The following is a 13,977-nucleotide window of genomic DNA, read 5'->3' as shown; positions in this document are numbered from 1 at the left end:
CTTTGTGGGGTGCATTATATCTCGCCTTTCATTTTCAGAATGGATTCTTCATAAGGAACGGCTAGTCATTTCACAAAGAGTGGACAAAAAAGTACATTGTGAAAGATATTGAATGCTTAGCCCATAGGATTTTACCGGTGTGTAGTAAGCATATGTGAGTGGAGAGTGTGCATGTTGTTTGGGGGGGAAAAGTGGCTCTTGGTTAATCAGATAATGCGAGGCTCCTGATTCACCAAAAGTCCGATTACTGCAGTTCACAAACAGTTAATCTCGTGAAAATATTGACTTTTTTCGTGACAAGACTGGAACTTAAATGTTTACAGAGATGGCCAACAAGACAGCGATGTCGAAATCAAAGTAGCAGATAATGTACATAAATGGCTGTGTGCATTAAGTCATGTGATTTGGACAAGTATCAAAGTTCTGCTGCTTATTTTCCCTTGCTGTAGACTTTTTGTTCAGACAGATTATATGTGGACTAAATGCCCTCTTTACATTCATTAGGGATTACGCATTGCCAGCTACCAGACCACCAGTACACTTCTTGGTTCTATAATGTATTATTTTATTTAGGAAATTGTTTTATTAAGAGAAAGGAAAAAGATTACAACAATCCCCATTTTGTTGTTGAGTGCATGTTGCAACACACATGTTTTTGACACTTGCATTTTCGTAGTCGATGTGCAATTCACTGGCCTGCTAACAAAACCTCTGGCTGTAGATATTAGATTAGCTAGCTGCTATGCTCATGCTTCTGAAAGTATGACTGTTGCTATCTAATTGCATCAACGTAACTGCATCAAGCTAATACTACACCAGATGTCTATCTGGTTTTGCCTATTTAATATTAGACCAACCCTTAATATATAGGCCAACCCTTTCAATTCAATTATTGTGTGCCTTATAGGATAATTCTGGTCATTAATGAAGAAACGAACATGTTGTGTATCAGGTTCTCACATGCACTGCTGAGCCCTCCAAACTGTGTCCAGTCAGGCAGGAACCTGAGACGGCTCCGGTTTATGACACAATCTGGCATAGCTACTGGCCACATCTTTTCATTGGAGTGAACAGAGAAATATAAAACCCTGTCAAAGGGATAATGTACTTGTGTTGGCTGTGTTGGCACATATCTGCTGATTCCAATGCAACCAGCAAGTTTATTTTTTTTTTTACCTCATCTGTTGTACATTGTTTCACGGTTGACATTGTGTAAACTTCTTACGCGTGTTAGTTTAGTCCATTTTTCCCAGCCATATATTTTTTTAACGCCGTGTATTGATAGATCAAGACTTTGTCCCTGATGATGCATGGATGTCCTAATGTTATGCCTTGTGGCGCAGAGAAAATCGATCCCCTAGATCCGCGAGAACGGTGGTCCGCCCCTTTCATCAAGCCTGGCCAAACATCGAAATAAACAGCATGGTACCGCAGAATGCCAGCTCAACCCAAGACTCATCTCTGGAACAGTACAGATTACTGTCATGATTACACCGCCCCCTCCAATAGGCTGGCACCACATTTCCTCGGCATCTGTGCCCTTTCACACCTCTCGCTGTTATGACAACTTGCACGGTCCGGGCCATCCTTTGTGTTAGTTCACAGTCTCGTCAAGCGCTCACATACATCAGACTGACAATTCGGAGTGTGTGTATATATCTCTCATTACAGATAAACATGCTGGCCGGTGTAGCATCAGTCAGTCTTTTATGTCATCGTGGCTTGTGAAAGGCCCAGCACTTTTGTCTGTCTCTCGCTATTTAGAGCAAGTTAAACAGTGGCTCTATTCCAAGGCAGGCGATTAATTTCAGGTCACGTTAGGGTATAGCGCGCTGACAGGCAGTGCCCTGGATATCCTTTGTTCTCTGAATTTAAACAGTTTCTTTCTATTGAGAGAGAGAGGGGATGTATTTAATATAGCCTATTGTGGTAATGTCTTGATATGGCGTTGGCTAAATGTGAGATTTTTTGCTGTGTAAGGTGACAGGTATGAGAATATGGTGAGTCATTCAATTTTTAAGAAAAGGCCAGTCACAAGTTGCTGTCACGTTAATGTATAAGTAGCTACATTTTTTGCACGTGTTAAATGCAGCACTTTACCATTTTCAGTGTGGTCCGTTACACTGACATGCCCAACGTAGCAATTTTGTGGATTCATTTGTTCCGCCCAATACTCTATGAAAGAGGCTCTGTCTTTTTAGTTTTGGCTGGGCTGAACAGTGATTGCAGATTTAATGGTTGCTGGAGTGAACAACTCAAGTTAACTCACTATCCTGACTCTTCAGTCCATTTTGGGCCTCTAAGGTCTGTTCTGTCATTCCCTTGATCAGGTGAGTCTTGCCAAGAAAACAAACGTATTCCAGTCTAGTCAAGCTGAGCTGTGCTGAATAGGTGAACATACTACCTTCCTTCTGTATGAGTTTCCTCTCTTTCTAATCATGCACCTCTCGTGTTTCACTTGATTTCAAAAAGCTATTCAGTAACTGAAATTGAGCAGCTAAGACCTCTACATAGCACTGTACTGCAGCTGAACTATAATAGATAGTCATCAATGCATAACTGTGAGATGAGAGATTTATGAGATACAAAGTGCTGTTGCATCAGACTAAAAGGCTGCAGAGTACTACATAGGCAGCTGGTTTAAGTTAGGAGTGGGGCTAGAATCATAACCTCTGTTCACAGTCAATAATTTTGCATACACTGCTTTGGAATCATGAACAAACTGTGGTCAAATCTACAACTGAAAGTCATCTATTCTTACACTTGATCTTCTGGATTTATCAAGCACATTGGAAAGACCTCTGAAGACCTCAGAATTATGGTAACCCATTTGAATGTGGACAGACAGTTATCTATGCTTTGATGAATTGTTGTCATGAGTTAATTGCACTAAATTGCTTGTCTTTGAATACCTTCAATACACACACACACACACACACACACACACACACACACACACAGAGTTAATTGCACTAAATTGCTTGTATTTGAATACCGTCTATACACACACACACACAAACACACGCAGTAGTCTATCTCAGCAGTTATGCCACATCTTACTCCTCCCATAAACCGTGCTGTCTTTCAGTACTCATCTTCGCCACATCTTGTTGGCACGCACACGACCAGAAGTCTCTGATCTTCAGTGCCTGGCCACACTGTATCACAGTGGTGCACGCCCTACCCCCACGAAAGCAGCACAGCATTGTAGCCCAGTCAGATCAGTCACTTGCTGTACGACGGGTGCCTTTCGGTGCAGTGCCTTTTGGGCTCCGCTAGAAAGAGCGGGGATTTGACACTCATTAATGTCCTTGCTGAAGGATTCGCTGAAAGACATGTAACTGGATGAAAAAGGGATATTTATTGCTCTGAGTCAAAAGCAAAAGCACAATCTGTCAGAAGGTTGCTAGCACCTGAAGGCTTATAGGTCATATTTAGCTTAGATAATATGAAGCCTACACAATTCATAGACTCTGTAACATGATTCATACACATTCCTGAAGTTTTTTCTGCATAACGATGAACATAAGCCATCATGGAGTTAGGGAGGAGCTAGGTGCTAGGTTTTGTTTTGCTCTTTTACATTCTATGTCAGTTATTCAAAGATATGAATATTCATAAAATGTATATAAATGACAGTATGATGTAAAGGTTGGAATGAAAAAGTGGCAGCCATCCACTATGCAGTGTGTAGCAAATGAGTAATATTAGTCATAATATTTGAGAAATTGTTTGCTTGGCATTACAGTAGAGAAAGCTAGGTGTAAGCCTACCTCTCCTGTGAGGAGTTGTGTAGTCTGCAAACCTACCATATGAGAAGGATAATTCTGAAGGGACATTAGTCAGCAGTATGAAAGTGAATACAGATGAAAAAGCAAGATTCGCTGGTGCACCAGAGCAGTGGAGAAGCAGTGCAATCAGTTAGGCAGAATTTCCATGTTGCAGGGCTCTGTTTTAATTGGACGAAGGCTGCCCTCACTTACAGCATGTGGAATTTAACACATGCCTACATCACATTCCAACCTACTATTTTTATTTGTTTCAGTTTGAATTTTTAATTTTTAATTTTATTCTTGTACGTTGAATGGGTTACAGTATCATTCTACAGTATGTCACCTGTCTGTCTGCATGTTTGTTCGTTTGCCTGTCCACCTGTCTCCTCTGTACACAAGTATGTGGACTTATCAAATAAAATTTATAAAAAGAAACAAGAGAAAAAAAAAAGAGAAAAGTACGATGTGACTCCCATGTTGGAGGGGTGGTGGCGGGCTTAAAAAAAAAAAAAAAGAATGGGTTACCGTAGAATATTGGAGGCTGTTAAAACATTTGGCTTCTGTTGGTGTCTAGGTGTTGATGTTCGCATGTGCACAGGTTTTCACCTCACACCCTGTGTTATCTGGGGTGTGGATCAGTGCTATGCTGTATGTTTGGGTCATTAGCCATTCATTCTCAGGTCAGTATCCTTAGGTTAATGTTGTTCATGGTCATCCTCTGTGTCCATCTTCTGCTGTATAAAAAGGATACTTCAGGAGTGACAGAGCCTTGGTCTACCTCATCTAATTAATGTGATTATTTTGTTAATTATTTTGTAATTATTTGGTTTGTCTTGATACCTTTTTATGTAGCTGGGGAGATACTTCACCAACTCCCATCACCATTAAGATCATTTGTCCTGACCAGGTTATTCAAAATTTATCATGGTTGACAGGGCGAACTGGGTAGTATGCAATATTGAAGAGCGCTCTGTGTGTTTTATTCAGAGTGGTCCCATATTAAGTGCTGTGAAACAAATGAGTTTCTGGTGAAAGAGGGGGCTGCTTGTTAGGCATTCTGAAGGACCCAGAAATGTGCTGACGCGTTTGAGCCCGGCGTTTCATCCACCGCGGCTTTGTATCCTCCCAGCTTTAATTAAATTTGTGTCTTTAAGTTGGACCATAAATCTGTCAGGAGCAAGCGGAGGAGTGCAGCCTTAATGACCAAAGACATGTGTCTCACATACAAACGTGGGCTGAGAAATGGGCCTCGCTGTCCCAGGAGGAGCCCTGACGGCATTACACTCTCACTGCCTGAAACAGGATATGTCCCGGCAAACAAGGCTTAGGTAACGAAGTGCCACAGAAGGTGATGCTAACAGATCCAGAAATACCATCAGTTACAGTGCAGGAAAGATGGTTATCTGTATCAGTGTGAAGTATAGTCTGGAAGAGGGAGAGTGATGGTAATGGAGGTTTACTTGAGTACAGTCCTGGCATCAAACTTTATTGTGAGGAAACTCATTTGGGATTTTTTTTGTGCAGAAGGCAAGCTGGGATGTCAGATGAGCTCACACTGAGTTGTAACACCCTGGAAGGGGAAAATGTTTGGCCTCTTACAATAAGCCATGCAAAGAACTTAATCTCATTGTGGCAGCCACTCCCTGTAAAAATACCAAACCCAGTACACAGGATAAATTGATTTTGAATTTGATCCACTCTCAGCACAGCACAGTCCAGTTTATTTTTTAATATCACTGCGCAATATTGTGTAAACCTTAAAGTGCTTTTAAAATAATGCCCCCTAACTGCTCATTGTGCTCTGTGCTAATGTATCGGTCCCTCAATGGTTCAGACTCTGATATGAGAAAACAATGAGCTAAGCTTTATCTCTCAGCTGCACTTTGAGACATCAACCCATTTCAGTTTGACTGCTACTCTGTGTACAAACTGTGTGATTGTGGGAGACCCGATTTCATGTGCTCAGCAGTTAATCTGGTGGGACCCAATTTTCTGCTCTGGTGGGCAGTGGGCGTATTTGCATTCTCTCTGACGAGTCCAGCATGTAGCACAGTCCCAGTCAGTGATACACTTCCAAGCCAGTCAACCTTTAGTCTGTGGCAGAGATGTGTGTTTAAAATGGCTAACAAATTATTAACAAAACCTGGTATACTGAAGGGTTCTGTGGTGTACATAACAGTTTCCTGTCCGTTTGTTTATTGTGCACTGAATAACTCCCTTATTGTCTGTGTAGCTCAGTTAACACTTTGCGCTCTTCACAAAAGGCGGCAAGTTTAGCTGTTTCCATCTTTGTGATTGCGCGGTAAGGCCGGAAGAGCCTCTGTATGGAATCCTATATTAAGCAACGCCTACGTTTATTGGACTAGAAGTTTCAGTTCACCTCTCTCGGGGCACGGGCAGTTATTTTGTATGGTTGCTGAGGAAACGCGGGTGACAGATGAGGTCACAGCGTAAATGGCGGGGTGACAAATCTGTGGGTTGGTGCCTCTGTCACTAAGGCCATCTTTTACTTCCATGTCTGTTAAATTAGTTCACAGATTTTTATTTTCAGTTGCCTTTAATTGACTGCAACGGCTGAAGTGCTACTCTGTGTATCAAGTATCAGTACATATGAACTATTGCAAATTACAGGCAAGCTGAAGAATGTCAAACCAAGTGCCTGATGATGTTGAACTATGGGGAAGAGAATGCGGAGGAAAATTTCTGTGTGTGTGTGTGTGTGTGTATGAAAAATGTGTTTTGGCCAAAAGGGCCATGGCCTTTCATCTTGGCTGATGAAAAGTATTTTACACACATCAAGGCTGGTAAAACTGTCGCACCACAGTCATGTTTTGTGACCGTACAGGGCATGGCTGAGCATGTATGGCATAGTCTGCAATTAATAAATGTCCTTAATGAGTAGAGATCTGAAGAATGAGAGAGCACTGTCTGAACACGGTGAAGAGAAGGTGAAGAGAGCTTTTGCTGACCATATTATGCATGGTCTGTGGACCATGACTAATACATGTTAGAGGTCTGAGCAATCAGGTAGTGCGGTTCAGTTACGGTAAGAAGGAAAATGGGAAGGGAGAAGAAATAACAGAACAAAGAAGACCACAACAAGAGGCTCTCAGCCATTCCAAGCCTAATAATTCTGGCCTGAACGCCAAACAGCTCAGTGCTATATTACATTTCCCTTTTTCTGCAAATGAGTGCTTTTCTGTGAACATTTGGTCAGATTCAAAGAAGGCAAATGTCATATCGTGCATTTCTGTATTACAGTACAAAATGGGCAATCTCCTCCAACAGGACCGACTCCTGCTAATAGGCTTGATGTTGCCAAATTTTCCAGTAATCTTCACAGTCACAGTGGATTTATAGCAAGCTTCTCAGCATTCAGCCACATGTAGCACCTGCTCGTCACCCAGCATTTAAGAGTACAGGCCCTGACTGACAGGGATTTAAAAGTTACAATCTCCACGCTACGTTAATTTCACCATGGATCTGTCTTAATCATCAGAGTTAATATATGTAAATGTGGTCCACTTTATTAGATGACATTTTTGCAACTTTCTTAGGTATCAGTTTTGATGTACTTATGGGCTTACTGACACCAGCATGACACTTCTGCAAGAGTCAGGCTATTGCTTCATATGCGGGATTTTACAGACCTGAGGTCAAAGGCTCATTTGTTCTCATTCCTGCCAGTAGCCCATACAGGATTAATTTACAGCCTTGTGTATGAGCTTTAAATGGATACTTGATTCAGCTTCCAGTTCCAGTCCAGTAGAAGTCTGACCACCCTACAGCAAGTTCCTAAAATACTCATATTAACCATTTGGTAATTTTAGGCAAACGTTTAGTTGATGTCAAAAAAACTGTGGTCAAACCTTGAAAACTTGGAACTTTAAAAAAAAAAAAAAAAAAAACTTGCTACATGTGAGGAAATTTATTTACATTTATTGGCCCCAAATCAAAACTCTGAGATCCTCCATGCTGTATTGAAACTTGTAATGAACGGCTGAACTTTGGATCTTGGAAAGCAGGAGGACCTGTGGGCTGAGCCTAGTTTTGTCTCCTGAGGGGTCAGGGATGCGACCCCATCATAGTGAAGGGACTGGTGTGTGTTTAAACAGTCAGAGGTTAAAAGTGCTTCCCATGATAGCTTGTGTTTATCATGCACGGTAGAGTGACTACATCCGTATTGGATGTGAGGTTATGCTGAGATGTGTCTTTCTTTTTCCCATTGGATTGACCTACAGTGCCAATTGCGTCATAGCCTCAGTTCAATTGGACAGAATTTGGAAGGCCAGGCAGGCTCTGTCAGTTGTTTGCAGCTTACGTTAAGCAGTAAAAATTTAACATACAGCCTATAGTTAAGTGAAACTCAGAAAAATCCTAACAAGTTTGTGGTAGGCAACATTCTGGTGTTTTATTTACCTCTTACTGTTATTTCTAGCAGTTATGAATGTCTTCTGCATTGTTTGTTGTTTTATCCATCGGTCTATCAATCATCCCACAGTTCTCTTCTCATTATAGTTGATATCTTCCATATCTGTTAATACACCGCCAGCATATGTATGACTGCAGCTGTACGCTCTCTGTCACACTGATAAATTATGTAAAACGTTGGGCTCTGCCTTCTCCTTTGATGTGTGTAGGATTAATAATCTGTTATAAAAGTTGCCCCAGGCATCTTCTTCCCTTTGACATCCCTGCTTGCAAACAAAACATGGCTCACCTCCCATTTGTAAAGCATTGTGTCTTCCATAACTAGCATAATGTCAGTACGCACACCAGTATAATCTGTTTGGTTTATGTGCTGGGTATGTCTGTCCTGTATCTGTTCCCATACATGGATAGGCCTGGATGGGTGTTTTTTTTTTTTGCTCTGAATGAAATTTGGTTGAGAGTACCTTTCCCGGTTTCTGTAATAAGGGTGGTATACTAATCGTAAGCCATTTTAAAATGAAGAAAAGAATTTATTTTAACCTGTTATTGTAATGTAAATGTCTGCAGTTTAAGGAAAACTGAGTGATTTACCTCCACCTGTGTGGCAGAGAGGTATTAAAGAAGTCTTAGAGGACTTGCGGTGTCACTGTTCACCCTGTTGGATTTGCCGATGTGCTGCTCCACCCTGGTGTCCGAAATGGTGTCCTCTTTTTGGGAAGCATGCCTTTCCCCTTGTCTCTATGGAGGTGGTGTCAATAAGTATCATTAGTTCAGTTTTTGGGAAAAGACAATCCGGCTGGGTGACTCATGATTGGGCTGAACTGGCGATGACCTCATCAGTGCGAGCCAGACCCCAGACCCAGCACACTGCCAGCCACTGCGCTAGCATGTGGGGGGACTGCACCAGTGTAGGTGCCGCGACAATGCGCGCTTGTCTCAGCACGCTAAAGGTCACCCAGCAGCTCCCTGATGTTGTTTCCCAGCACTGAGTTGCTCTAATACTTTGAAATAACTGGTCGCAGACTTGCATTTCTGCCAGCATTGAGATGTATCTGCATGCCATCAAGGTGCTTGGCAGCAACCTCCCCCCCTTTTTCAGCTTGGGAAACAGTAGATCGTGTCTGAGTCTGCCAGGGTCGTGTCTTCGGAGTGTTTCCCTTACATTGCGTAACCCTGGGGAAAAACAGGTATTGCGTTGACTTTGAGTTAATGAACCGTGTCAATCCACACCCCGTCACTGACAGACTACTCTGTCTGCTCGTTATTGTTATCAGGTTCCCTGCCTTGTCATTAGCTCTAGACCCGACCACACGGGTGCTTTTTAGGTAATGCAGTAATTTGTACTGCACGTGCTGGGTGTTAATCCTCACAGTTTAGAATGCTACGCAACTTTGAGGAGCACGGTTTCAGTGTACAAGTGCAAGTTAGAATTAAAGCAGCCACCTCACCTCATTTTACTACATGGGTGCATAATCTCTCAAGTTTATTTTTATACTGATGTCCAATTTAAACTGATGCACAGTTCAATAGCATATGCAAGTAATGTAGGGCCTCGGGAGCCCTAGTTAATACTTACTGTAGTTGTGGTAAACTGCAACCCATTCCTGTGTCACTGACATGCAAATAGACAGGTATACTGTAAAGATGGTCATCAAATGCATTCCATTTGTGGTGATTATCTTGTACCAGTGAGTAATTTCCTGTGTCTCTGCACCCTCAACGTTCATTATTACATTGTAACAAGAAAAAAACATTAGTAACTAATTCACCACTTGGAGTAGGAGTGAAAAGTGTTCATATACTATTTTACACATCAGCCACTTCCGAGAGAACCATTTTGCTAGTCTTCTTGAATCTTTAAAGCTCTTGAGCTTTTATAGGCAGTTAAAAAATGGTGGTAATAAGGAGGTTTTTATGTAATAAGAGGTTTCATTTAATGCGTAAGCCTGTTGGGCCTGATAAATGAAACTAAAATGGTATTTAGGTGTTGGTAATATTGTTCAGTGGGAGCTGTATCAGTGGTGTCTGCAAGCGCACTGCACTGCTGCTGCAAGGGAATGCTGAGGGCCAACAAAGCACAATGAGTGGACGTACAGCAGCTGCTGGTGTGTGGTGAGCAGTATGGCTCATTCTTTCCTCAACGCCAAATATCTGCACAGATAATGGCCTCCTTGTTGTCTCACAAATCTATAATTGTCTGTTCTATTTGTGGAAAAGATTACAATGGGTAACACTGTCACCCCAGATTGATGCGACTTATTACAGCGCTGAGCTTGTTCAACATACTGTTACCAAAGAGCTTCATTTATTCCAAGGGAAATGGGTTGCTTCCCCAATAAAGCTTGCCGACGTTTGTCAGGTAATGCATCAATCCCAGTCCGGTCTGAGCGCGCGGCTGCTTCTTACCGGTAACGCAAAGCCCTGCGCTGGTGAGTCATGCGAAAATCAAGAGTCAATATTAGCTTTTGTTCTGAAGTTTCAGCGCAGAATGTGGACAGAGTGTGAGCCGGGGGGTAGATATTGATAGATCGCGATCCTGTTTCGGTGCCGTTTCTCCCTTTATCTCCCGGCAAATGGGATTTTCCAGCCCCGCTCCTGCCAAGACCTTCTGCAGGGGTACGCTGGAGGAACGAATGAGTGTACCTGCGAGCGCGCGGGCCTCTGGTGGCGCAGGGGGGCGGTGCCGAGGCCCAGCCAATGAGGGCCGCTTTCAGACGCAGCGCGGGGGAGCTGCCCGCGGTGACCAGATCCAGCGGGGTCCCGGGGGGTCACGGCTTTTTCAGGCTGCTGCACGGCAGCTCGGTAACCGAGCGAGCGGCAGGGATCAAAGGGATCAAAAGGATCAATAGGCACGTAATCAGCGATTAGCCCAAATCGTTCCACTGAATTAGCTCCCCGAGCAGAGGCTTTTGGCTCACTCCCACTGCTCCTCCACCTGCCGAAGTAAATGTTGACACATGAGATATGAGGCCGTCCGCCGGCCTCCTCCCTGCCAGGGGAAAGCTGTATGGGCTTGCGGTTTGTCAGTGTTTCCCGTTTTTAGTCTTCAGGCAGGGTGGTCTGGCCGTTCTGATGATTATGTCAGATTACTGATACAGGCAGTGGGTGGGGTCGAAGGTGAGGGACAGTCCAGGGCTGTGTTTGTTTGAGTTTTTCCATGGTAACACTTCCACTGTCGAAGTGAAGTTTACCTTGTTGTAATTGGGTAAAAGCAGATCTCGTGTTTGATGTGTCTTGCTTCCTTAGCTCGTTAAGAAGACTGTTTTGATTTGAATCAGTTGCATGCTGGTAGTGTGAAAAGTGAGGGTGACATCATTTATTTTCAAGGAACTGAAACTGATTTAATTCAAGTTTAATACTGAAACTATAGCATTAATCACATTTATTTAATGATACATGCATTCTCATTAACAGTATTGTAAGGTCTGTTACATTGTCAGTTGTGATATTTGCGTCCATAATACTGAATAATCCTAATATTGAGGTAACAATAACATCTAGCTGACAAAGACTATGGAAATCATTCACACCCAGGTAGCTCTTTCCTCACTGCAGTCAAATTCAACGCATTATCCATAGAGAATGTTGTTTTTTCAAGGAAATGCTGCAAATGTTAACTGGTTTCACAGTATCTGTGGCAATGCCTGGATGAAAATGGACACTGCAAATGCAAAGCAGTTTAAATAATGCCTTGTTTTACAAGAAGCAGGTCAGTGCACTGAGTGGAAATCACCTATTGGTCTATGAGTAAGTTATTCATATATTAAAAAGAATTTAAACATTAAAAATAAGGGAAAGTATAAACCAGGACAGTAGCCATGCAAGTGTAAAGCCATTCCAGCAAAACCTGTTAGCTTATAGACAAAATATCAAAAGTGGAAGGATTGAATCGGCCCTTAACCCACACCATATTCATCCTTCACTAACTGAGAGTTGGTGGCACATTATTCCCTCCGAAAGGATGACATATAACAGATCTACTGGCTGTCTAAGCTAGTTGAAGTTGCTGCAGTGGGGAGCGTTGTGTGGGACGTGTGATCTGAGTGTGTTGTGTCCGCTGTGTGTCCTCAGGTGGATGGAGGCCTGCCTGGAGGAGGAGCTGCCGCCCCCCACAGAGCTGGAGGAGGGCCTCCGCAACGGAGTGTACCTCGGCAAACTGGCCAAGTTCTTCGCCCCCAAGCTGGTGTCCGAAAAGAAGATTTACGACAGGGACCAAGCGCGTTACAGGGTGTGTATTCGGATGAGTGGAGTGATCCTGCAATACACGCGACTCTCGATGCAGCCTTCTTAAACACTTCATCTGACTTTAAACTAGAATTTTATTATCAAAATTCAGCTTGAGTATGGAACACAGAAACATAAACTCTATGGTGTCAACAGCGTGGTGATGTAATCAAATGGTTAAATTCTGAGACATGCAATGTTATATGACAGAGCATAAATATCTCACAATTAGAAATTCATAACTTAAGTACAATATAGTACTTGCACCTGGATATTTCTAAAATTCTAAATTCAGAAACAGCATACTCCCATGATGATAGTTAAACAATTAAATATGCAGCACAGATCTCTGGTATTCATCCAGAGTTTGAGACATGTTTAAATGCATTGATGAGCGTGCCCGGGTCAGTCTATAGGGGATAGCAGCTGCAGCATGTCAGGGTCGCACACATCTGGAGCGCTCTCTGCAACCCCACATTGCATGGTGTCATACAGGAAGTCCTGGGACTGATCCCAGCTCCAACATAGACATCCCACTTCCTGCATGCAGCCCCTGGGGGGTGTGGGAAGAGCAGCTGTGCTGATACCACAGTCTCAAACACACAGCCCCCCCCCCGGCCTCCCCAGTGTGTGAGCCACAGCAGCTGACATCACACACCGCCTGGGAACGAGCCCCCAGACGGCCAGCCAGAGAGCAGAGGTCAGGGCGAGGTGCCAGGCCCTGACGTGTGGGTGATCTGTACAAATCACCTCACAGATAACACCGTGACAACGTACCTCTCACTCAATTGTAACATATTCCATGCAGTGTGTTACTGATGAAGACCTGCTCTTGTGGGGTTCATCTTCATTACATTACATTATTTAGCAGACGCTCTTACCCAGAGCAACTAACATAGGTTACCGTTTTTTACAATGTTATCCATTTATACAGCTGGGTATTTACTGAGGCAATTGTGGGTTAAGTACTTTGCCCAAGGGTACAACAGCAGTGTCTCAGTGGGGAATTGAATCGGCAACCTTTCGGTTATAAGTCCTGCTCCTTAACCCCTATGCTACACTGCCGCCCAATGTAATTCCAGGGTAATCTTCCAGTGTAATTCCACTTGAGTTTGTCCTTTCCCTTTGCAGCTTAAGACTGAATTCAAATTACAAGAATAAAATTGCTACCAGTGTGTGTAAATGTTCTTATTAAACCCAGAATGTATGTGGAATGAATCTGTCTGAGTGCAAGAGTACAGTTATTTTGATTTATGATGTTAATACATACAGAGGAAAGTGTGTTGCTGGAAGAAAAATGAAGTCAAATGATTTGTAAATCCTTTTTGAATTTCTTTTTCTTTTTGGCAGATTTAACTGTCAGCTGAGATTCCAGAGAAGCCTTTTTGAAATAATGAATAACTGCATCCTATGTTGGAAGACTTTTGTTAATCACAGGGATTTATTCATTGATTAGATAAGCTTTGTACTATAAGTTTGAGTCTGCTAGTACTGGGATGAGAGCTAGCAATACCAGTCTCTGAAAATGACCTCAGGCTTCTACTGGAAA

The 13,977-nt window shown here is 42.8% G+C and overlaps 1 protein-coding gene across 1 annotated transcript in view; it reads left to right on the top strand.

The window, feature by feature from the left end:
* The window catches only part of iqgap2 (IQ motif containing GTPase activating protein 2), a 70,695-nt gene that overhangs the window by 13,738 nt on the left and 42,980 nt on the right, over positions 1-13,977 (top strand). Inside the window, exon 3 of the mRNA XM_036526276.1 lies at positions 12,276-12,432. Coding sequence (XP_036382169.1) covers positions 12,276-12,432 — 157 coding nt within the window. The remainder of the gene's footprint in view (positions 1-12,275; positions 12,433-13,977) is intronic.

This window comes from Megalops cyprinoides, chromosome 4 (genome assembly GCF_013368585.1).
Source record: "Megalops cyprinoides isolate fMegCyp1 chromosome 4, fMegCyp1.pri, whole genome shotgun sequence".
Classification (NCBI taxonomy): Eukaryota; Metazoa; Chordata; class Actinopteri; order Elopiformes; family Megalopidae; genus Megalops; species Megalops cyprinoides.
This window is presented reverse-complemented; position numbering and strand designations above follow the sequence as displayed.